The sequence below is a fragment of the Mastigoproctus giganteus genome, chromosome 9 (genome assembly GCF_048544385.1).
Source record: "Mastigoproctus giganteus isolate SK-2022 chromosome 9, ASM4854438v1, whole genome shotgun sequence".
Classification (NCBI taxonomy): domain Eukaryota; kingdom Metazoa; phylum Arthropoda; class Arachnida; order Uropygi; family Thelyphonidae; genus Mastigoproctus; species Mastigoproctus giganteus.
The window spans coordinates 44,860,181-44,887,085 of record NC_143583.1 but is presented as its reverse complement, the minus strand read 5'-3'; the positions used below and the strand labels follow the sequence as shown (position 1 = coordinate 44,887,085).

The 26,905-nt window shown below is 39.4% G+C and overlaps 1 protein-coding gene across 1 annotated transcript in view; it reads left to right on the top strand.

The window, feature by feature from the left end:
* The window catches only part of LOC150080194 (protein Aster-B-like), a gene marked incomplete in the record, with an annotated part of 482,184 nt that overhangs the window by 349,568 nt on the left and 105,711 nt on the right, over positions 1–26,905 (top strand). The window contains 1 exon segment of the mRNA XM_090380640.1: positions 4,085–4,138. Within this exon segment, the coding sequence (XP_090236766.1) occupies positions 4,085–4,138 (54 nt within the window).

Below are 26,905 nucleotides of genomic sequence, written 5' to 3'. Positions count from 1 at the left end.
TATATTGAAGGAGACAGTGAGGGAAGGCGGCGCCTCTGTAGCCAGGTGGGCAGGAGCAGCAGTGCAAAGCGCACGCTTCTTGATTAGACTGGGGTTCGAGCCCATGACCACCAAATACGGAGGATGTGGAAAAGTCAGGGAATGACCACCACATATCCCCGGGGGCAATATGGCCTTAGTTGCTAATGCTCCTAAAAACCAAATAATAAGAACAACAGCAGTGAGGGAAGTAAGTAAACCCTTAGCCTTAATTATGAGATCATAATTCAGGGGAGGTCCCCCATGGACTGGAGATGTGCAAATCTATCCCCAATTCACAAACAGGGTTCAAAGGGTGATTCAAATAATTATAGACCTCTTAGTTTAACTTCTTTTCTGGGGAAAATAATTGTGTCACTGGTTAAAGAAGTGATGCAGGATCACCTAGACAAGACTGCAGTGATAGTTCAGTCACACCGTGGGTTTGTTAAGGGGAAGTCTTGTTTGACTAATTTGATTGGATACTATGATTTGGTCACAAAGGAACTGGATGCAAGAAATAATTTTAACATCATATACTTGGATTTCAGGAAAGCTTTTGATACTGTTGCACATGGAAGACTGCTGTACAAATTGGAGCGGTATGACATTAAGGGCTAGTTGCTGCAATGGATAAAGGGATGGTTGGGTGGGAGACGGCAGAGAGTGTTAATAAATGGACACTGCTCTACGAGGACTAATGTTATTAGTGGAGTCCCCCAGGGTTCGGTGCTGGGCCCATTGTTGTTTTGTGTATTTATAAAGGTATCAGGCTTAATGTCCAAGTTTGCAGATGATGCTACTGCAGCAGGATATAGAAAAGTTAGGTAGATGGGCTGAGTAGTGACAACTGAAGTTTAATATTGACAAATGCAAAGTACTGCATATGGGCAGCAGTAACTCAAGAGAAACGTACCAACTGTGTAGTACTACATTCAAGGAGGTGGATAATGAAAAAGACCTGGGAGTAATTGTGCAGTGGGATATGAGGTTCTCTGAGCAATGCAGATGGGCTGCTAAAGCAGGTTAATGGAGTTTTGTCAATGATATATAGGAATTTTGCTAGTAGAGACAAGAAGGTGATTATACTTTTGTATAAGCAAATGATCAGGCCACACCTTGAGTCTGTGTACTGGTCTGGAGGCCTCATTTTAGTATTAGCAGTGGCCACATGGTGCGAGGAAACCTATGGCTTATGTGGCACCAGCCAAAAAATAATAATAAAAAAATAACAATAATAATAAAATAACAAAAAAACAAATAAAAGAAAATAATAAAAAGAAAAAAAATAACAATAATTAATAAATAAGAGAAAAGGAAATGGACAACCTATGCATTTCCCTCCTCCCATAGGTAATTATCCAGCTGAACTTTGAATTTCCCCAAACTGTCAGCCTCTACCACCTATGTAGGTAACTTGTTCCAGTAATTTCTAACTCGCTGGGTAAAATAAAACTTCCTGCAATCCAGTCTAAACATCTCCCCCATAACTTGAAATTATGGCTCTAGTTCTAGAATCATTTATAACTGTTAAAATTTCGTTTCATTCATTTTGCTTATGCCTCTCAGAGCCTTAAACATTTCACAATATCTTTCTTTAGGTGCGGTCTCCATACCTGGACAGGAAATTTAGGCTATAGAGTTCCTAGAATGATTTTAGAGAAGGGCAACAAGATTCGTGAGAGGAACAAAGGGGTTCTCTTATGAGGAGAGGCTTTTAAATTCTGTAAGTTGCAGCATCTGGAGACTAGGCACCTGCGAAGTGATCTGATTGAGGTGTACAGGCTTGAATGGTTTGAGCAGACTCATTGCTAATGGGATTCTTCTGCTTGCTCAGATTAAGAACCTGAGGGGGGCATAGATTCAAATTGAGAAAAGACAGTTGCGGAAGTTTGCCTTTAGCCAGTGGGTAGTTGATTGCTGGAACAGACTTCCATCTGATGTTTGGAGGTTGATAGCTTAAATAAATTTAAGGCTGAACTAGACAAGCATTTGGAATAACCAGATGGGTGAAATGGGAAAGGGGTTTTTTTTTTTCTTTTTTTTTTTTCTTTTTTTTTGGCTGGTGCTGTATAAGCTTGCTTTCTTGCATCATATATTCCTGAACTAATGCTAATTAATGTAATAATCATAACAGTTTGGCAACTGTATGGCAGTTTTATAGGGACCTTGTAGTTTAATTCAGTTTAATTTCATTTTAATTAATAGAACACAATCAAGAATGGATACAATACAATTAGTTGTTAAATACTTCATATGTTGATCTAGTAATCCATAACAAATTAAAACGTTTAGAAATATAGAGCATATCTGTAGATATGCTCTCAAGCTGGTTCTCACCTCCATCATTTACTTGGAACTATCCTAATCTACCTCCATAATATATCCCTGTACCCAAAATCCCCTAGGTTTGCCAAGCAACAACCTGCTATTGGCTACACCAAGTCAACTCCAACCTGTAAAAACCATCAATCCACTCCTTCACCCCAGTCTTCCCCAACTGGACAAGAGACTCCATTCTCAGATGATATTAATAGGTAAGCCCTTCCAACTAATTTAGAGGGTAACTCTACTGAATTTTCTTGAATTATCATTATTTATTTATTAATTAATGAGTTAATTAAACTTATAAGAAAAAGTGTAATAATTATACCACAATTGTACATATAATGGAATATAGTATAATTAGATTAAATTGTATTGTAAATAATCAAATATCATTATTACGTTTAAAACTTGTAGTACCACTCCTCAAATAATGTTCTATCCCCTATAGGCCCAAAGATGGGGAAATAGTAAGTTCCTGAAACTTAGTCATAAATAGTTTAAATGTTTGGTATTTGAGGCGGTAAGATTGTATCATTTTGATAATAAATTACTTAATCTACCACGTGATAATAATGTAGTGTCTATCAATTCATTAACATAAAGTGCATTAAGTTTGGCAATTCCTGTATGTATATTTTTGTAAAAAATTGAAGTACAAATCAACCTTGGATAACCCTCATCTATTTTAAATAATTATAGATATGCTCGGCTAATTGGTATTCATCCAAATATCAGAAAGCTCACTCAACAGATACATTAAAAAAGTCATATCTAAAAAAAATGAAAAAATAATAGTTGTACTTACCTATCTAGTAGCAAAGTGAAATGAAATAAACAAATATTATAAAGTTATATTAAATGAAAAATGTAATAATAGTTATATAAAATAGAAATAATAGTTTAACAATACAAGGCAATGATTTATGTTAACAATGGTTTATGTTAAAAATTTGTTTTAAGTAAAATTTTTAAAAAGTTGGAAAATACTGTATTTTACTGTTTACTGTATAGTATCGGTGTAAATACACCATAGTTGTATTTACACCGATACTATATAGTTAATTACCAAAACCCATAAGAATTATGCCTTGTGCATTTCGTTTTCAAATTTACTGTTCACATTACATCAGCAGTGAACACTAGAGGCATCAGTCTGTCCTTACTAGGCCAGCTGCTACCATTAAAGAGTCTGTCGCTTGAGTAAGTGTATTTATATCACCATATCTCTAATGCATCCATATATTATCCAAAAAAGATCAGAAAATTGGGAAAAATGTAGTTGAAATGTGTTTACCTTAAAACAGAAACTGAATATTTATAGACTAGAAAAATGTGAAAATCATAATATACTTATGAAGGAGTATGAGCTTTTTTTCCCTCCTATTTTTGCAGTTTTCAGTAAAATATTATTTTTGTTAAACAGGGCTATGCAAGATGTAGTGAAATTTGTATTTGTTCTAGTGTTTAAAAGTTTAATTTGTTTATAATTGACTCTTTGCTAATGTGGGAATGAATTACTGTTCAGGTGCAGATCATATTATTATCTGGCAACATTCACAAATTAAGTTTGTAAATCAGTATAGCAGAACACCCAAGTTATTTGTTTTGGATATTTATTCCTTGCCACTTTATTCCAAATGATTCCTTTCTAGAAATCATTTGGAATATAGTGGTAAAAAAAGGTAAATTAAAGGTAATAAATAAAGGTAATATTTACTATCTTTGTTTTATATTTCAGCTTTAATAGAAAAAAGTGCAATGCAGGGTTTAGCTGACTTCTGTACTGATTTAGGTAAGTATATTATTGAAATTATTTTTTTACACATGTACGTGTCCTTTCCAAGTAGTGTAATTTAGTTTAGATTATTCGAAAAAAATTGTAATATTTAACAAAACTTTTAAAATGTTTATTTTAAAAGCCATTACAACAATGATTATTTTAATACAAACACAATATTTGGCTGAATAATAATACATTATTTAAACATACAGTTAAAAAATATCTAATATATTCATTTTTGAACCTTCCAATCCTTAATATTTGCTCAGGTCGTGTCAGGGAAATTAATCTTATAGTGATGAAATCCTTTATTCCTCATTCCATGCGAAACTCTCATCCTTTATTTAATCTATGCTTTCCAATAAATGTGCTAAATACATTCAGATAAGAATATAGCATATCACAATTGTATACATAAATCTACATTTTCGTTTCCTGTTTACACTAAAGAGCACAACAGTTGTAAATAAGTTATTAATAAATCCAGACTCATTTTGTAAAATGACTAAGAGTAAGATTCTTAATGTTTATATTACACTGGTGTGGGTAATGTGCCAAATAATAGCCAAACCTTCTGGTTTCTTGCAAAAGCTGTTGGCTGCAACTTATATCCATCCATACTTCCGCTTTTTGTTGTATTGTGGTAGTACTATTGCATCGGTAATCTTGATAAATCTCCTTCCATACTGAACGAATTCCATTCACTGTTTACCCGTGGTCTTCTGACAAAAATACTTTGTCTCCAGGTCCTGATGCCATTCTCCACATGTTTTTAAATAATTAATTCCTGTTTTGTGTCACCTTTTCACTATGTTATTCCACAGGTATTTTCCATATGCATAAAAGTTTTCTTATATCCCTTCCAGCCATCGTATTGCAGTTTCCTCAATTCTTTCCAAAGTAATGGAGAAATCATCAACCCTTGCTTGATAAGTAATATAGATTTCTTCAGTATTGATTCACCAGTGTGATGTCTTGGCATATGTTAATCATGTTAAAATGCAGAGAAGCTCAAGCAGTTGCTCTTGACATTTGTAAGTGTTTTTATTGTTTGGCATAAAGGTTTTCTAAATGTGCTTCCATCTTATGGAGGCTTTTTTAGAAAACCTTTATGCCAAGCAAGGCCTACATTTTTGCAGTCAGGCAGCCAATTTTCCCTCAGTTGTTCACTGCATGTGATTGTAGATGGCTCTTTGTCTTCTGATTTCTTAAATGCTGAAGTTTCCCAAGATTATGCTCTTTCTTTCACTCTTTTCTTGTATATCAGCTACCTTCCATTGATTGGAAATACTATTCATAGTTTTACTGCTGATAGCACATTACATTCCACTTCCAACTTGAACACATCCTGCTCTTCACAAATAGCTACAACTGCTCAAGTATCCGCCACCAGTCCTTTAAATATTGATATCCAGGTAATTCTTCAGGGCAGAAGTAAACTTTAACTTCAGTCCTTCTAAAATAGTCTTATCTTATTTCTATCAAAAAGGAGTCTGCTCCTTCCATGCTCATCTCTAAAGATGCTTAGATTTCTAAACAAGAGCACATATTTGTGAATATTAATATTCTTGGTCTCACTAGAAGCAATAGACCAGCACACTGGTTTTGTATTATTTTCTAATATGGTCTCCTCATAGCCACACATGTACACTTGTTCAAGTGATGCTACAGTACAGTTATCACACTCTTGTTCATTACTTGTTCAAGTGATGCTACAGTACAGTTATCCTACTCTTTTAGAATGATTCATGAAGACCTGAAAAAATGCTTCCATGGCTCTAAAAGAGGTTTTTTGAAATTGTCATAGAGGAGTGATAAATTAAAACAAAATAATAATAATAATAATAATAATAATAAGTAAAGTAGAAAAACATAGCTGAAGTAAAAGATAATTGCAATTCTCAAAGGCTAAACAGGAAAACAACTTGATGATAGCTTGGATACTGATAACATAGTTATGGATGCCCTCAGATATGATATTTGCTGCAAGGAGTATTAGTGCTCAGAAACTGCAACAGTGAAATAAGCAGTCAGTTCTGTGCCACAAAAGAAGGTAGAGAAAGGTACATTAATGCCTGCTATGTAGAATTAAAGATGACAATGAGTAAGTGCAACTTCATGATCTTATATGAGGGCAAGAAGAACAGGGTTAATGTCCTTGAAGCAGCTAAACTGAGGGACTCATTTCAGCTGTTTTCAATTTCATTTTTTCACTTATTTCAGCTGCCCAGCTCAACACTAGATTCCATGCTTGAGCATCACACAACACAACACAACTACATCCATCTCAGCAGGGATATCTGGTCCAACAGGAAGCAGATATTGTCATAGACTCAATTGTGAGGGAAGTGGGAAATGTATTGTGTAAAAAGGATAGATGGAATAGGATCAAGGTGTGTTTGCCATGGGCTAAAGTTAATGAAAGTTGTAGAGCAGCTTTCATCTTTTAAAGGCACAAAAGGTGATATTGTTGTATATGTTGGTGTTAATGATATTATAAATTGGAAATCTGAGGATTTCCTTAGCAGGCACAGGGCTGTGTTTCAAAAAAAGTTGTGAGATAGGCTTACATTTGATGGTGTGTGCAGATTTGCCCAGACATGATAGGCAAATAGCATGATGAGAGCCTTGTTAATCAGTTCAGCCCTGGAGAGACTGTGCAAGACTGATGATATAGAATTTTTCTCAGATGAGAGAGACTATTCATAGGAATGGAATCCACTTAAATAGAAAGGGTTAAAAAATATTTAATGATGCTATGGAGGTAGTGTTAGATGGGTTGGAAAACCGCAAGCTGTAGGGGGAGGAGTAGGAGGTACAACAGACTAATGGATTAATAGTAGCTACAAGAAGTAGTAAAAGTGATTCTTGTACTTGTTATTTTGGGACATATAACACCTGAAAGCAGAATGTTGTGGTTTGCAAGCCTGCTCATGGGACAAGCAAATACACAGTGTGTTAGGATTACTAAGAGCAAAAACTGATGAACACATACCCACTTTGACATTAATTCTAGGAGTATAATAAATAGATTTAAGGAATTTCTAAAGTCATCAAATATGGACATTGTAGGTTATACAGCGGTGCCTTGCAATTCGACTGTAATCCATTGCCGAATTAGAGTCCAATTGCGGGTAAATATTTTCCATATAAGTTTATGGCAAATTGATTAATTCGTTGTCGGAGAGAAATACACAATATTATTGACTTTACTATATTCTACCATATAACAAATGAAATAAAAAATACATAATGAGTATATACATTACATTGAGCCTTAGATGTTGGAAGGATGTTTTATTTATCTTGTTCTATCACTTCTCTTCTCCTCTTGGCTTGAATGGGGATGAGGAATTGATCAAGGGTGGTTAAGGCCTTGAAGTGATGCATTAGCATTAGTAGAGGCATTTGATGCAAGAAAGCAAGCTTATGCAGCATCAGCCAAAAAAAAAAAAAAAACCACTTCCACTTCACCCCTCTGTTCGTTCAAAATACCTGTCCAGCTGAGCCTTAAACTTATTTAGGCTATCAACCTCCACCACAAGGGATGGAAGTCTGTTCCACCAACCAACCACCCGCTGGCTAAAGGAAAATTTCCGCACGTCTATCCTACATCTTTCTTTCCTCAATTTGAATTTATGCCCTCTCAGGTGATTTTTCTGAGCTAGAGGAAGAATCCCATCAGCATTGAGCATGCTTAAACCATTCAAGGCTTTATACACCTCTATCAGATCACCTCGCTGGTGCCTAGTCTCCAGACACTGTAATTTGCAAAACTTAAGCCTTTCTTCGTAAGTGCACCCCTTTGTTCCATTCACTAATCTTGTTGCCCTTCTCTGTACTCGTTCCAGCAGCTCTACATCCTTCTTGAAATGAGGCCTCCAGACCTGTATACAGTACTCTAGGTGTGGCCTGACCATCGCCTTATACAATGGAATAATCACCTCCTTATCCCTGCTGGAAAAATTCCTGTATATCATTGACAATACTCCATGAGCTACTCTTGCAGCCCGTCTGCACTGCTCAGAGAACTTCATATCTGCCTGCACAACCACCCCCAAGTCCCTTTCATTCTCTACCACTGTCAGTGTTGTACCACAGAGTTGATACGTTGCTCTGGGGTTGCTGTTTCCCATGTGTAGTACTTTACATTTGTCAATGTTAAACTTCATTTGCCACCTCTCAGCCCATCTGCTCAACCTTTCCAGATCCTGTTGCAGCAGCATAGTGTCAGTAGTGTCCTTGACAACCCTGCCAACCCTTGTATCGTCTGCAAACTTGGACATTAAGCCTGATATACCATCATCAATATCATTTATAAATACAGAAAACAATAATGGACCCAACACTGAGCCCTGAGGGACTCCACTAATAACATCAGTCCACGATGAGCAGTGTCCATTGATTACTACTCTCTGTCTTCTCCCCCTCAACCACCCCTTTATCCATAGCAGCAATTTGCCTCCAATGTCACACTGCTCCAATTTGTGTAGCAGTCTTCCATGTGCAACAGTATCAAAAGCCTTTCTAAGATCCAAGTATATAATATCAAAGTTATTCCCTGCATCCAGTTCTTTTGTGACTGCATCATAGTATCCAATCAAGTTGGTCAGGCAAGACTTCCCCTTAACAAAACCATGCTGTGTCTGAGCTATAACTGAAGTCTTGTCTAAATGATCCTGCAGTGCTTCTTTAACCAGTCCTCCATTAATTTTCCTGGAACAGAAGTTAAACTCACAGGTCTATAATTACTTGTGTCAGCCTTTGATCCTCCTTTGTGAATTGGGGTCACATTTGCACATTTCCAGTCTATGGGTACCTCCCCTGAGTCCAAGGAAGCTCTCATAATTATGGCTGAGGGTTTGCTTACTTCCTTTGCTGCCTCCTTTAATATAACTGGATAGATCCCATCCACCCCCGGTGCCTTTCTTGTGTTTATCTTCAACAGTTTCTCCTCCACTTTACTCCCAGTTATTTCAAGATTTTGTAGCTTACTGCTAGAGTTGAATACACCTCTGGCATTCCACTCGCTGAATAACTCCTCATGTGTGAATGTCGATGCAAAATATTAATTTAGTTTGTTAGCTACCTGAGCAGGATCATCAACACTTGACCCATCAATATCAAGTGGACCAATCTGATTCATCCCCTTTCTTCTAGAGTTTACATAAGTAAAGAACTCTTTGCTGTTTTTCTTTGCATCCCTTGCCAAGGATTTCTCGTAATCTGCCTTTGCCTGCCTAACCTCCTTTGTAACTTGGTTGCATATCAACTTGTATCTATCATAGGCTTCTGTGTCATGTGTTAATTTGTATGTATCCCATGCATTTTTCTTCTCTGCCATATGCCTCATTAGTTCATCTGACATCCATTTTGGCCTAAACCTTGAACAATATTTCTTAGTTGGTATGTAAAGCCTAGTAGCTTCCAAGATAAGTTCTTTGAATGCTTCCCATTTTGAATTTGCTGTTGGTAACATCATCAGTTGGTCCCACTGTATAGAATTTAAATACTGTCTCAGTCCATTGTAGTCGCCTTTACGGAAGCAATAACCCTTCCCTTTACCCCTAATGGTAGTTACCTCTTTGAGTAAATCCCACTTCAGCACACTGTGATCACTGCCACCTAGTGGTTCATTTATCTGCAGATTCTTAATGCATGAAAAATCACTGCTGATAATCAAATCAAGAGTATTACTCCCTCTAGTTGCCTCCCGAACATGCTGATGTAGAAAACAATCATCCAATAAATCCACAAAAGCCCTGCTAGTGTGTGAGTAACCAGCCCCCAAAATCCAGTCAATATCTGGGAAATTAAAATCTCCCATTATAAGACACTCTGATTTACTGGCTCACTCTATTTCCCTGTACAGTTCCTTATTATACTCATCAGAGTCATTAGGCCTATAGCACACTCCTACTCTCAATTTTGATCTCCCAATGTTTATGTCACACCAAACTGACTGAACACTGCACTGTCCAGCGATGTCGACTGGCTTCACTTCCTTGGTTTTTATGTGTTTCTTAACTAATAGCATAACACCTCCCCCCTTCCTATCCTGTCTATCCTTTCTGTAGACGTTGTACTCCCCAAATTGCAGTTCCGCATCCCTTATATCTGTGTGACACCACGTCTCTGATATCCCAACAATATCTGCCTTCGATGTTTTGAGCAATACCTCAAATTCATCAAATTTATTTACTAAACTCCTAGCATTGGTGTACACGCAAGTATACCTGCACCTGTTTCTATTCTTAGCTACCCTAACACAACCCATGTGTTTACTTGTACCGCAATGGCTCCCAGCAGTCTCTGAAATACCATGCATCTTGTTTTTCAGGCTTCTGCTCATTCTAATAAAAGCAGTGCAAGAATCTCTTTCACCTCTGCCAGTGGCTACTGTCAATCTATTGGTCTTTGTCTCCCCCCAATATGCATAGTAGTGTTGTTAAACAAGTCTGTCATTCTAGTTAGAACAGCAGTGTTGGGGTGCCATTTTAAACAAGCAGACTGCAACTTCTCCCAATGGAATAAAATTTCTTTAATGGCAGCTGTTGGCATCGGCCCTTTTTCCCTGTCTTCTTCTACTTCACGTGAAATTTCCTTTTCTCTCTCTTTTGCTTCCTGTTCGCTGAGTGTTTTCAGTTCTTCCACGGTTGGTTCATAATCGTGATCCTCCACAAGCTCTTCCACATCAGCCTCATCAACTTCTCCTATGTCGAGGTTCTCCACCGTTGAAATGATTTCTCGCATGGCCACAGCTGCTTCTGATTCTTCAGGGGCTTGGACTGCACTGTTGTCATCCTGAAAACAGGAAGGAACCAGTATCTTGCATGATGCACAAAGGGTCCTCTGTGTCACTCCCTACCAGGCAGTTTTAATAAAGGAAATGGCGTGAAGAATATTGAACTCAGTCTCAGAACTCCTTCAGTGTCTTATCAGAAGAATGAGCTATGTCGAAAAGCTGTGAAAACAAAGCCCCTGTGTAAAGTTTTTTAAAACAGCCAAATTCTCTGCTTGCACCTTCACGATGGTGGGACTATTAGTAATCCTGGGTATAACCTCTATGCATAAATAGTTGGTGGGTGACCACCCAGGTGTGAACCAACATAAGCAGGGGTCGAGGTGTGGTGCCTACACCACATGGAGGAACACTGCCCCTCTATGTTACCAGGCAGAACTAGGTGGTAGATGACTCTCATCAACCAGTGCAATACCACCACTTTGCTTATTGGAGGCTTGAAGTGGTGGAACCCATGTTTAGTCTCTAGATAGAGCTAAGTTCCGGTCAACCATTCCCTATCTCTTCCATCATGCAGCATGATTGATGACTTTTGAGGTTATGATGAACATCGTGGCGAGATCCAATATTCCTTACATTTCGAAGGTAGAGCTCTAAAACGGTGTTTGCAGGCTGGCCGCTAGTTAATACACCGGACTGAACCTATTGGTAACTCTCTAGGCGGATTCCAGATCAGCTAGTGTATAATCTTGCTACCTCTACTCTGCCAGATAGTGACTGGAGGGAGTCCGAGTAGTGTGTATGCGGGGAGCATTGTCGAGGCCACTTTATGTCAAGGATCTGGGTATATTCTTACCATGTGTACGCCCTATCCAAAAATTTCATTACTTCATACAGCATGTCCTACCCACTTTTTCTTACTATTGAATACACCATGAATTGTCAAACTAATAGAGCAAGCTTATCTGCGAAAAGATCTAAATCTCCCAAGCACTTCCTAATTCATTTCACAAATATACGTGGTCTCAATGAGATTAGATCTCAACAATGTCCATTTCCACTTGCGGTCTGCCAAACCCCATGTACTTTTTCTGACAGAATCTCAGTTATCGATTGATTCAACTACTGCTCATCTCAAATGCCCAAATTATTTGCTGTATGATTCCTTTCACCTCAAAGGTGGTACTTGTGCATATGTCCGTTCTGATATTCCCTGTTAGAGACTTGGCAATTTGGAATCTCCTCTCTTTGATCTTCTTTGGCTTAAAATCTCTCTACCTCTTTGTGTCAAATTCATCTGTTGTCTCTACTGTTCTCCCAACTCCACTAATCACTTGGAGCTCTTTGACTTCCTCTCTTTGCAACTTGACTTTCTTCAGTCCAACTTTCCTAACAGTGAGGTAATTTTCCTTGGTGAATTTAATGTTCACAACTCCAGCTGGCTTCCGTTTTCTAGTCACACCAACCCAGCTGGTCGAGATTCTGAGGCTTTTGCAATTACTAATGACCTTGCACAGATTGTTCATTTACCTACAAGAATTCTGGACAATCCTAATCATACAGCCAATATGCTTGATCTTTTTCTCACAAATAACCCTTCTAAGTACAAGGTTGAAGTGAGAGGTCCTTTAGGCACTTCAGATCACAACTTGGTGATTGTCTCTTCTCCAGTGGAACCTTTATCTCATGGCTATTCCCAACCTTGTGTTGTTTGGCATTACAAGAATGCAAAATGGGATGACCTGCGAGACTTCTTTTTTTCCTTGGTCGGATTAGTGTTTCAAAACTGCTGATGTCAACGTTTGCTCAGATCATGTCATTTAAATTCTTCTTGCAGGAATGGAATCCTTTATCCCACACTCCACTTTAAAATCTTGTCCTTTATCTAAACCTTGGTTTTTCAATAAATGTGCTAAGGCTGTTCAAGAGAAGAACGTTGCATATCGTAATTGGCTTGTTTCTAATTCTTCAGTTTCATTTTCTGCCTACAGCAAAGCTCGCAACAATTGTAAAGTAGTTATTAATCAGTCCAAACTAGAGTTTGAACAGGCTAAGAGTAGAAAACTTGTTTCTTGCCCTAATGGTAGCCGAGCATTCTGGTCTCTTGCCAAAGCTATTGGCCGCAACTTTTTCTAATCTCTGCTCCCACCTCTGTCCAAACCAGATGGTTCTGTTGTCACTTCAGCCAAGGATAAAGCTGACCTGCTAGCATCCCATTTTTCTTCCAGCTCATGTATTAATGATCTTGGTAAAACACCTCCCACCATTCCCAACACGCTCCATTCAATGCCTCCTGTGGTCTTCCGTCAAAAGGAGGTCAGAAGGATTTTGACGAATCTTGATGCTAAGAAAGCTCCAGATCCTGATGGTATTTCTCCACTTATTCTCAAAACTTGTGCTCCTGAACTTACTCCTGTTCTTTTCTGCCATTTTCACTTTCTTATTCCAAAGGTGTATTTCTTTCTGCTTGGAAATTTGTTCTTATCCGGCCAGTTCCTAAAAAGGGTGACAAATCCCTCCCATCCAATTATTGTCCCATTGCAATTACTTCTACTCTTTCTAAAGTAATGGAAAAATCAATTAACTGCCAACTCTTAAACTACCTAGAAACCTTCCATTTGATCAACGATCGCCAGTATGGATTCCGTCAGTGTCAATCCGCTGGTGATATTCTGGCTTATGTTACTGATTTATGGACTAATTCAATGGAAAGGTTTGGTGAAACCCAAGTAGTTGCTCTTGATATCTCAAAGGCTTTCAATCGTGTTTGGCATAAAGGTCTTCTAAACAAGCTTCCATCTTATGGTTTGTTTTTTGTAATTGGTTATCCAGTTTTCTCTCTGATCGATCACTGAGGGTGATGGTAGATGGCTCTCTGTCTTCTAACTTCTCCACTAATGCCGGTGTCCCCCAAGGTTCAGTTCTTTCCCCTACTCTTTTCCTCTTGTATATTAATTACCTTTTTCCATTGACTGGAAATCCTATCCATAGTTTTGCCGATGATAGCACATTGCATTCCACTTTCCATTTTGAGAAACCTTGTCCTGCTCAATCAGCTTTAACTTCTCGAAAATCTGCTACCAATTCCTTAAATGGCGATGTTCGGGTAATTCTACAGTGGGGCAAAGACAACTTAGTTGATTTCAATCCTTCTAAAACTCAGTCTTGTCTTATATCTCGCAAAAAGGATTCTTCTGCTGCTATGCTTATCTTTAGTGACACTCCGATTTCTAGGCAAAATGATATATCTATTTTGGGGATTACCCCGACTTCTAATCTCTCTTGGCACAAGCACATTATAAATATTACTTCCTCTGCATCTAAAAAACTTGGTTTTCTCTTTCACTCTCGGCATTACTTTTTTTCCAAACAGCTATTCGCTCTGTATAAATCGCAAATCCACCCTGCCATGGAATATTGTTCCCACATCTGGGGTGGTTCTCCCAAACCTCTCTCTCAGGCTTCTTGATTCCATTCAGAAGAGGGCAGTTAGGTTAATTAATGATTCATCTCTAACAGAGATGAATCATTAATTAACTCACTGTCTCATAGACGTACTGTTTCTGCTGCATGCCTCTTCTACAGATACTTCCATGGGCTCTGTTCTTCTGAATTGGCTTCTATAATTCCCACTCTCTCTTTCAAAACAGTCGGATCATGTGCCGCCACCAGCCAACATCCATTTACTGTCCAACTTCAAACTCACAGAACCAACTTTTCATCTTCCTCGTTTATCCATTCAACTGCCGTTTTCTGGAACAACCTTCCTTCATATGTATTTCCTGAAAATTACAGTCTACAGAAGTTCAAGTCTAATGTCAACAAATATCTTCTTTCGTCTTCTCAACCTCCAACTCAAGCACGGTACTAAGTAGTATAGGTTCTGATACCTCTCGTGTTTGGGGTTTACATAAAAAAAAAAATTATTTCTTGATCCATGGGTTGGATCAGTGATGTGGTGTTTGGAGGCAAAAACTGGACTTTGATGAAATCAAAGTCAATTTCAAGAATGATTGCCAAGTCTTGGGGGTGGGCACTAGCATTTTCAAGAATCAGCAGTGCTTTCAAAGGTAAATTGTTGTCAATGAGGAATTTTTTATGCTCGGGGCAAACTCCTCAAAAATCCAATCTTTGAAGACTTTCTGGTCTATCCAGGCTTTTGCATTGGATCTACACATCACTGATAGTTTGGACTTGATGATTTTCTTCCCAACGCACTGAGGACTTTTAGAGTGGTAAACGAGAAGTGGCTTTAATTTAAAGTCTCCGCTTGCATTTGCTGCCAATAACAAGGTAAGCCTATCTCTCATAGGCTTATGTCCTGGGAGCGTCACTTCTTCTCTCGTGATGTATGTTCGATTTTGTAAGCGCTTCCAAAATAACCCAGTTTCATCCCCGTTAAAAATTTGCTGCGGCAAGTAGCCTTCCTTCATGATTAAATCTTCAGATTTTTTCACAAACTCTTCTGCAGCCTTTTTATGTGCACTGGCTGCTTCCCCATGTTTGAGAACACTATGGATACTTGTTCTACCTTTGAATCTGTGAAACCACCCACGACTTGCCTTGAATTCATCAGTTTGATCTGAGATACGTCCTGGAATTTTCTTCTGCAATTCTTCAAAAATTAACCTAGCCTTCTTACAGATTATTGCCTGAGTTACTGGATCTCCTTTCATCTGTCTTTCTCCAATCCAGGTAAGAAGCACCTTTTCCATTTCTTCATTGATTAAAGATTTGTTTCTGTCAGAAATTTTCATTGCTCCAGCGAACACCCTAGCACCTATAATCTTGTCTCTTTGTTGCCAAAAAGTTGCCACAGTTGACCTAGGGACACCATATTCTTGAGCTACATCTGTAATTGTTCTACTTTTCTGCACTTTATCTATAATTTCTTTCTTCTTTTCTATGCTCAAGCAAGTGTGTTTCTTTCCTGAATTATTCTGCTGTTCACTTCTCTTTGGAACCATTATCAAATTTCACTCAAAACATAAATAACTGCCAAAGCACAAAATGTTTTACTTTATGAGAAATGCAGAATTATAAATTAGCACAAACAACTCGGGCAAACATGAACTCAAACTACGATTATTAACTTTCTCATAACTGAGGAAGACCTGTCAGCATACCTGTAGCTATCTTTGAGGGCGGCTAACGTAGCTGAACAATTGTAGGATCTATTCCTGCTTTATCTATCATTGGTTAAATGTTACTCCTGCTCTTTAATACCATTGGTTAAAATGTATGAAGCAACCTCATTATTTAGCACAATTTAGTAATGTTAAACGCAGCTACATAGTCCAGCAAAGAATTCTGTCGTGCAATATCATGTAGCATTTGCGCCGGCCCGCGAAATCCCACTGTCAAATTGCGAGGCACCACTGTATCAGAAACACAGTGCCACTGTGACAAAAGAGATGCAGAATTAGAATATGGTTAGTAAAATGTGTACAGAGAGGGGAGACAAGATGGAGTGAGGAGTGGAGTTATATTCCAAAAAAGTGCATAGAATGAAAGGTGATGCACCCAATTGATATTGTGGCAAGTGCAATGTTGAGTCAGTCTAGAGTAAGTCAGAAAATCTGAATGTCTTATAATCAGGATTTTAACTTTCCAGATATTGATTGGACCTTGTGGAAATGGTAGCTCAAAAAAGCATATCTTTTCTGAATGTATTGGATGACTCTTTTCTACACCAGCATGTTGGAGAAGCAATGAAAGAAATACTTTTGATATGATTATCACCAGTGACACTTCATGCATTAAGAATACCTAAGTAAAGGAACCAGTGGGGGCACAGGTATATATTGATGTGTGGTTTACTTAAAGCTATAACTACTCTCAAAGGTAAAGGAAAGGAACATTACTTACCGAAAGTTGACTACCATGGCCTAGAGCAATTCATAAATTCTTTTCCATTGCACAAACTGATTACATTACCAGTTGCAAATTCTGAATGGGCAGTAATCATGGATGAGGCAAGAAAGCAAGCTTATATAACATCAGCAAAAAAAAAAAACACCCTTATTTCACCCATCCACTCACTCCAAATGTTTGTCAAGTTCTGCCTTGAATCTATTTAAGCTGTCAACTTCTACAACGACAGGTGGAAATTTGTTCCAGCAATCAACCACCCGCTGACTAAAGGCAAACTTCTGCACATCTATCCTACAACTGTCTTTCCTCAATTTGAATTTATGCCCTCTCAGGCGATTATTCTGAGCAAGAGGAAGAATCCCATCAGCATTGAGCATGCTCAAACCATTCAAGACTTTATACACCTCAATCAGATCACCTCGCAGATGCCTAGTCTCCAGACACTGTAATTTGCAAAACTTAAGCCTTTCTTCATAAGAGCAACCCTTTGTTCCATTCACTAATCTTGTTGCCCTTCTCTGTACTCGTTCCAGCAGCACTACATCCTTTTTGAAATGAGGCCTCCAGACCTGTATACAGTACTCAAGGTGTGGCCTGACCATTGCCTTACAAGGGGATAATCACCTTCTTATCCCTGCTAGAAAAATTCCTGTATATCATTGACAAGACACCATGAGCTACTCTTGCAGACCGTCTGCACTGCTCAGAAAACTTCATATCTGCCTGCACAATTACCCCCAGGTCCTTTTCATTCTCTATCACTGTCAGTGTAGTGCCACAGAGTTGATACGTTGCTCTGGGGTTGCTGTTTCCCATGTGTAGTACTTTACATTTGTCAATGTTAAACTTCATTTGCCACCTCTCAGCCCATCTGCTCAACTTTTCTAGATCCTGTTGCAGCAGCATACTGTCATTAGTGTCATTAACAACTCTGTCAATCTTCGTATCATTTGCAAACTTGGAATATTGTTTTAGTTTAGACTTAAACAGATGTCACATGACAAGAACTAATGAGAATAGTGGCAGAGAAGAAACTGCATGGGATGGTTATGAATTCTCAGTGGACACATAAACCTGCAGTGAGTATAAACTACTCTACAGTTAAGTCAAGGTGAGGTTCAACATGCTAAGTCAGATTACAAAAAGTCCTTGGCTAAGAATGCAAAGTAAAGTAGCAAAGAATTTTTTACTTAAGTTGACTCTATAACGAAAGCGATGAAACGTGTTGGCCCACTAGATATAAATAGTGTAACTAGTGATGACCCTAGTTAACAGGAGAGACTGTTTTTACAGGAATGAGATACACTTAAATAGAAGGGATGCAAGAATAATTACTGATGCTATCAAGGCAATAATTACTGATGCTATGTTAGGTGGGTCATAAAACTGCAGGCAGAGGTGAAAGTGGTTCTTGAACTGCTTCTATTGTAATGGGCAGCAGCCTGAAAAAAAGGTGTCAGGGATTTCAGAGCACTGCTGTGAGTCATGTTTCAAGTACTGTAAATACATGGGCTGTATTAGGGAAACTAAGTATAAGAATAGGTGATGTATACTTGCACATATACCATGCTAGGATCATAGTAAATAAGTCTGATGAGTTTGAAGTACTAATTAAGTCATCAAATGCAAACACTGTAGGGATTTTGGAGATAGCGTGTCACTCAGAAATAAGAGTTGCAGAATTTGAATGTGGGGAGTACAATGTGTGCAGAAAGGACGTTGTCATTGTGTACTTCGTTGTGGTCTCCAGGGTTACCCCATTCACTGCTGTACCTTCTGTACTGGCATAAGCCATGTACTGGCTGTGTGGGTGTAGTGTATGGAGTGTCAGTATAGTGTATTGTTTTGTTGTTATATTGTGGCTGACATTGGCATTTAGCCACCAGGGAGTGACAAACACTGGGTCAGTCACCCCCTTGCCTCCTGTCCTATGCCACAAGGAGGCCTGCCATATTCTACTATCAGGGCACTATACTGGGTCTCCTGGACACAAGTTCCAGAAGACCAAAAATATGGGGACTGTGGAGCATTCAAAATTAGCGGTTCACAGAGCCACCTCATGCTCAGAAACCCGATCTTTCAATCTTCTACCAGACTCACCTACATAACACCCCCCCCACAATCCGGACATGCAATACGGTATATGGAACCACTCTGTAGGAAATGAGGAACAGGTATTTTCACCTTAGAAATAATAGATTGTAATTTCCTCCCCAGAAGTTGCACACATCGTATATGATCGAGATGCAAAATCCTAACAAGATGTTCCGGTACACCTGGATAATAGGGGATGTAGGCGGTAGAGATAAATTGATTGACGCGAGGCAGGTTAGATTTCATAACAAATTTGTGAGCCCGAAACTCACATCTATTTAGAACATGAGGCGGATAGCTGCAATTTGAAAGCTCTGCCCTAATTTTAGAAATCTAATCTCCAATTGCCTGTCACCAGTCAAACTAGGGTGCATCAAAGCCCGAGAGAATAAAGTACGAGCAGTGCTACTTAAATGACCAGGGGCGTGCACAGAGCCGTAATTAGTAAATTGACCTGCGCACATTGGCTTCCTAAAAATAGAAGTTACTAAACGCGAATACAAGCGTTGGACTAACACATCCAAAGCGAATTACGTTAGCAGACTCTTCAGGTAGCTTGTCGAGAGATGCTTCCACACCCATAGCCAAATGTGTAATTGGAGGTTTACAAGGAAGGACCACAAACTTAATGCTGAGGGTCAAGAGATAATGTAATTCGCACCACCTACATCCCCTATCATCCGGGCGTATCAGAACGTCTTGTTAGGATTTTGCATCTCGATCATATACAGTGTGTGCAACTTCCGGGGAAGAAATTACAATCTATTATTTCTAAGGTGAAAACACCTGTTCCTCCTTTCCTACAGAGTAGTTCCATATACCGTATTGCGTGTCCGGATTGTGGGGGGTGTTATGTAGGTGAGTCTGGTAGAAGATTGAAAGATCGGGTTTCTGAGCATGAGGGGGCTCTGCAAACTTCTAATTTTGAATGCTCTGCAGTCGCCGAGCATTATTGGGTTGAGCAGCACAATCTTGATCCCCAGCGGGATATTGAAATCTTCAACGTGATTATCGCCAGTGCTCATGGCTTGAAGCACTGCACATAGCCACCAATAATAGTACTACAAATCACACAAGGGGAGTACACTTACACCCTACTATAGAAAGTACTGTATTGCAGTGCGATGAACTCTGCAATCATCACGTGTATGTAATTCTGTTCTACCGACACCAGACTCGTGATACATGATCATGCCCAGCTCACTTGTGGTAACCATCAATATATACTGAAGTACACCATTCACAGACTAGCTGATGAAGAGACACTTCACTTCGAAAGCTACTATGTATTTTAACACTTTTATTATATTATATTTTAACACTTTTATCTTATTGTATTTTAATGCTTTTTATCTTATTTTATTTCTGTTTTACCTTATGTGTATATATCATTTTTATTTTAATAAATTTATTTTAACCAATTAGTCGGTCGTCGCAAGAAACTTAGATGATATAATGCAACCCGACGACGCATAAGGCCTGTTTTCTAATTTCCATCCATGCTTGCTGCACCACTGTCCATAATTCTTTCACATTCCTGGGTGGAGGATTGAAAGCTCAAACGAACCTTTCCACAGCATCCCACAGATGCTCCACAGGGTTCGTGTCCGTTGAATGGAGAGGCCATTCCATGGTGGTAAAATCTGTGGAATGCTCTTCAGATCGTGTCTTAGTCACCATGGTTCTGTGGGGAGGCACATTGTCCTGCTAGAAGAGTTCATTGCCCTGTGGGTGAATGATGACCGTAAAGGGATACAGATGGTCTGCAAGGATGGACATGTAACTTTGACCATTCATAGATGTGCCTAGACGTACCAGAGGTCCCAACGTGTGGCAGTGGAACATGCCCCAGACCATTACCGACTATCCACCTGTCCGAACAGTTCCTTGTTGGTGTGACAGGTGCATAGCTATGTGCAGTTTCTGCCAGATATGCACCCTCCCATCTGCTCAAAATAACTGACAAACAGGACTCATTGGACCAGGAGATCCATCTCCAATCATCCCATTGCTAACACCACGACACAGAGTCCTGTGTCGTGGTGTTAGCAATGGAACTCTGGTGGGTCTATGGCTCCTATAACCTATTGCGGCTAATGATTGCCTGATGGTCTTGGTGGAGAGGTTTCTGGCACCTCCCTCGTTGAAGTCGGTGGTGATTTGTGCCACTGTTGCTCTCCGGTTGGCTGAAACAATGTGAGACAGACGTCGATAGCCACATTCGTCCATCATCTTTCTCCGCCCACAGCGCTGTCCACGATGAGATGTTATTCCAGAAATGGCATATTCCCGATACACTCTTGATCCTGTCGAATGGTGATAGTGCAATTTCTGTACCACCTCCACGATAGAGTGACCCATGCGTTGGGCACCCACTATCAACCCTCTTTCAAAGTCTCTTAACTCATGCTGTTTATCCATACTGACATCGAATTACCATCTATGTGAATGCAATGATACAGTGTACCTATATACCTGCCAAACGGTGGATTTTTCCACTAGTGAGAGGGGTGACAGCATCTCGTTGCCCAAACCAGGTATCCCATGAATTCTGTCCGTTCAGTGTTCAAGCATGGGCTCTTTGGTGGATAGTACTGAATTCCACTCAGAAGGAAGCCTAGGTTAGCAGTCAAGTTTTTGAGCAGATCCCACTCAATTTAACCTGTGTCAGCAAAGATAAATTTCATGGATGGAATACCACACCTCTGAGGATTACGAGGAATACCACACCTCAGATTACGAACCTACGGGGACATAAGTTCAAATTAAGAAAGGACAGATGTAGAATAGATGTGCGGAAATTTGCCTTTAGCCAGCTGGTGGTTAATTGTTGGAACAAACTTCCATCTGCCGTTGTGGAAGTTGATAGGTTAAATAAATTTAAGGAGGAACTGGACAGGCATTTGGAGGGAATGGTGTGATTTTTTTTTTTTTTTTTTTTTTGCTGATGCTGCATAAGCTCATACACTTGCTTTCTTGCATCACGTGCCACTACTACTACTACTACTATTAGTAGTTCTGGAGCATTCCTTTGTGATGGGAATCCACCCCAGTGTGTGTTCCTACACAGCAGTTAAACTAGCCACCTGGGAAGGCTAGCCTAACTGTGTCAGTTAGGCTAGAAAAACGTTCAAACAAACCATTCTAACCCTGCTATGAGTGGAATCCACCCCTCATGGCAGGTTAGAATGGTCTGTTTGAAAATTTTTTTTTGCCCAGGTATTTCGTTGACCAAGGGGTTTTAGCAGGAGTCTGAGAGAACAACAGGAACCACAGACAGTTCAGTTTGTGAGGTTCAGAGAGACTCAATTGGGGTAATATTTGGTGCCATTTCTCAGGATATCAGTGCTCATTGTATCAGAGCCATGGATGAAGACAAAGAAATGGGGGTCTGTGTGGCATCTTGTGGATGTGGTATGTTCGAGAAGCACTCACTAGGTGTTTTGTCAAATCAGACAGTCTTCCTAAGGAAAAGTGGCATAGTATAATTTATGCCTGGACTTTAATCTTGATCTCTTAAATGCTCTGTTGACAAAGTGTGAGAGCACTTGGAAGTTTTCTCTGTTGGTGACAAAGAGAAGCACATAATCCATAGAAGTAATACCAATGATGAGGTGAAGTTCCAGCTGGAGATCAGCATATGGTGGGCAGTAAAAGAGGACATATTGTGATGTTTCTTTTAAGCCACAGTGACATAATGGTGTGGCAGAGAAACCCAGCAAGTGAAGCTTGGTGTTGAGACTTCTGCGGTCTGTGAAAATAAAGGTGGTAAACCATCTGAGTTGTTTTTTGAATTCTGTGACTTCTGAAAAGAATTTAGCAGTTCTCCTTACAATAGGTATTGCTCCAACTTCTTTGCCAAATTTCGAGCAGTTTCTTTCTTACTCTCGATTTTTCTGTTTTTGCAGTTTGTGTAATACTGTCATAATTCCCCCAATGATGGTAGGAATACCTTACCTAATAGCATGTTTCAGAAAATTATACTGTATATCTAGGCCAATGAGAAGCTTTCTGCAGATGACCTGGAGTGCTGGTATTGAGACTGTGCTGTATGCCTTTGAGATCCTCAGCGGAACAGCTCTCTATGCCTGCTAAAATTGATTTTGGATGACCTTTTTGTCTATGTAGTGCCCCCAGGCATCCACACTGTATGATGCATTCATAATTGAATGCATCATTATTATTATTAGTAGAGGCATACGGTGCAAGAAAGCAAGCATATGCAGCATCCCATTTCACCCCTCCATTCGTTCCAAATGCCTGTCCAGCTCAGCCTTAAATTTATTTAGGCTATTAGCTTCCACAACAAAAGATGGAAGCCTGTTGGCTAAAAGCAAATTTTCACACATCTATTCTACAACTATCTTTCCTCAATTTGAAACTGCCCCCCAAAGGGTCTTAGTCTAAGCAAGAGGAAGAATCCCATCAGCATTTAGCTTGCTCAACCCATTCAAGGCCTTATACACCTCAATCAGATCACCTTGCAGGTGCCTACTCTCCAGGTGCTGCAATTTGCAGAATTTAAGCCTTTCTTGGTAAGAGCACCCCTTTGTTCCCATCACCAATCTTGTTGCTCTTCTTTGTACTCGTTCTAGCAACTCTACATCCTTCCTAAAATGAGGCCTCCAGACCTGTACGCAGTACTCAAGGCGTGGCCTGACCATTGCCTTGTATAACGGGATAATCACCTCCCTGTCCCTGCTAGCAAAATTGCTATATATATATCATTGAAAAGACTCCGTGATCTGCCCTGGCAGCCCATCTGCACTGTTCAGGGAACTTCATATTTGACTGCACAATTACCCCCAGGTCTTTTTCACTTTCACTTCCCTAAGTGTAGTACCACACAGTTGGTACATTTCTTTTCGGTTATTGCTACCCATATGCAGTACTTTGCATTTGTCAATGTTAATCTTCAGTTGCCACTTCTCAGCCCATTTTCCCAAATTATCTAGATCCAGTTGGAGTAGTGTACTGTCTTTACTGTCGTTAACAACCCTGCCAACCTTTGTATCATCTGCAAACTTGGACATTAAACCTGACATTCCTTCATCAATATCATTGATAAATATGCAAAACAACAATGGGCCCAACACCGAACCCTGGGAACTCCACTAATAACATTTGTCCACGAAGAGCACTGTCCATTGATTACCACTCTCTGTTGTATCCCACTTAACCATCCCTTTATCCATTGTAGCAACTTACACTTAATGCCATACCTCTCCAATTTGTACAGCAGTCTTCCATGTGGAACAGTATCAAAAGCTTTCCTGAAATCCAAGTATATGATATCAAAATTATTTTTGGCATTCAGTTCTTTTGTGACTAAATCATAGTATCCAATCAAATTGGTCAGGCAAGACCTCCCTTTAACAAACCCATGCTGTGTCCGAGATATAACTGAAGTCTTGTCTAGATGATCCTGCAGTGCTTCTTTAACTAGTGCCTCCATTAATTTTCCTGGAACAGAAGTTAAATGCACAGCTCTATAATTACTTGTGTCAGCCTTTGACCCTCCTTTGTGAATTGGGGTCACATTTGCACATCTCCAGTCTGTGTGTACCTCCTCTGAATCCAAGGAAGCTCTCATAATTATGGCTAACAGATTGCTTACTTCCTTTGCTGCCTCCTTTAATATAACTGGATAGATCCCACCCACCCCAGGTGCCTTTCTTGTGTTTATCTTCAATAATTTCTCCGCCACTTTACTCTCAGTTATTACAAGATTCTCTAGCTTACTGCCAGAGTTGAATACACCTCTGGCATTCCCCTCGCTGAATAACTCCTCATGTGTAAATGTCAATGCAAAATATTCATTTAGTTTGTTAGCTATCTGAGTAGGATCATCAATAGTTGACCCATCGATATCATGTGGACTAATCTGATTCATCCCCTTCCTTCTAGAGTTTACATAAGTAAAGAACTCTTTGCTGTTTTTCTTTGCATCCCTTGCCAAAGATTTCTCATAATCTGCCTTTGCCTGCCTAACCTCCTTTGTAACTTGGTTACAGATCAACTTGTATCTATCATAGATGTCTGTGTCATGTGTTAATTTGTATGTATCCCATGCATTTTCCTTCTCTGCCATATGTCTCATTAGTTCATCTGACATCCATTTAAGCCTAAACCTTGAACAATATTTCTTAGTTGGTATGTAAAGCCTAGTAGCTTCCAAGATAAGTTCTTTGAATGCTTTCCATTTTGAATTTGCTGTTGGTAAAATCATCAGTTGGTCCCACTGTATAGAATTTAAATACTGTCTCAGTCCATCGTAGTCGCCTTTACGAAAGCAATAACCCTTCCCTTTACCCCTAATGGTAGTTACCTGTTTGAGTAAATCCCACTTCAGCACACTGTGATCACTGCCACCTAGTGGTTCATTTACCAGCAGATTCTTAATGCATGAAGAATCACTACTGATAATCAAATCAAGAGTATTACTCCCTCTAGTTGCCTCCTGAACATGCTGATGTAGAAAACAATCATCCAATAAATCCACAAAAGCCTTGCTAGTGTGTGAGTTACGAGCCCCCAAATTCCAGTCAATATCTGGGAAATTAAAATCCCCCATTATGAGACTCTCTGATGTACTGGCCCACTCTATTTCCCTGTACAGTTTCTTATTATACTCATCAGAGTCATTAGGCCTAAAGCACGCTCCTACTCTCAATTTTGATCTCCCAGTGCTTATGTCACGCCAAACTGACTCGACACTGCACAGTCCAGCGATGTCGACTGGCTTCACTTCCTTCGATTTTATGTGTTTGTTAACTAATAGCATAACCCCTCCTCCCTTCCTATCCTGTCTATCCTTTCTGTAGACGTTGTACTCCACAAATTTCAGTTCTGCATTACTTATATCTGTGTGACACCACGTCTCTGATATCCCAACAATATCCACCTTTGATGCTTTGAGCAATACCTCAAATTCATCAAATTTGTTTACCAAACTCCTAGCATTGGTGTACACGCAAGTATACATGCACCTGTTTCTATTCTTAGCTACCCTAACACAACCCATGTGTTTACTTGTACCGCAATGACTCCCAGCAGTCTCTGAAATATCCTGCATGTTGTTTTTCAGGCTTCTGCTCATTCCAATAGAAACAGTGCAAGAATCACTTTCACCTCTGCCAGTGGCTACTGTTAATCTATTAGTCTTTGTATCCCCCCAAGCTAGCAGTTTTCCGACCCACCTAACACTGCCTCGATAGCATCAGCAAATATTCTTGAACCCTTTCTATTTAAGTGTATCCCATCCCTGTAGAAGCAGTCTCTCCAGTTAACAAGTTGAGACATATAGAAGAAAAGAAAAGTGCATGTGATGCATATAAATTATCAGGTGATACAGATACCCATGGTAGTTATAAATTAGTTATTAATTAAGTCACAAAGGGGATAGGCCAGCAAAGGCAGATTCTGAGAAGTCCCTGGCAAAGACTTCTATGCTTATATTAACAGCATAAGGAAGGAATTGAATCACATTGGACCATTTGAGGTCTGTGGGTTAACTGTTTATGACTCTGCTCAAGTTGGAATGAATCGAATAGGCATTTTGCATCTAAGTTCACATATGAGGTATTCTTTAGGGAAGGGGATACCAGACGTTTATCAAACTCTAACAAGGTGCTAAATAATGCTGTGATAACTGAAAGGAAAGTGGAGGTGAAATTGTTGAAGATGGACATAAAAAGGATCTAGGGGCAGATGGAATCTACCCAATTATTTTAAGGGATGCAGCAAAAGAAGTAAGCAAACCCTTAGCCATATGTATGAGAGCATTCTTGGATTCAACGGAGGTCCATATGGACTGGAGGTTACTTGTTAGCTTAATGTCTGTTTGGAATGACTGGTTAAATAAGTAATGCAGGACCATCTGGACAGGCCTGCAAAATTATACTTTAATCAATGCATGTGTTTGTTAAGGGGTGGTCTTAACTAACCAATCTGATATGTTACTGTGGTGCAGTGACCACGGAACTGGTTGCAAAAGGTAATTTTACATCATATATTTGGATTTCAGGAAGGCTTTTGATACTGCTGCACATAAAAGACTGCTGTACAAA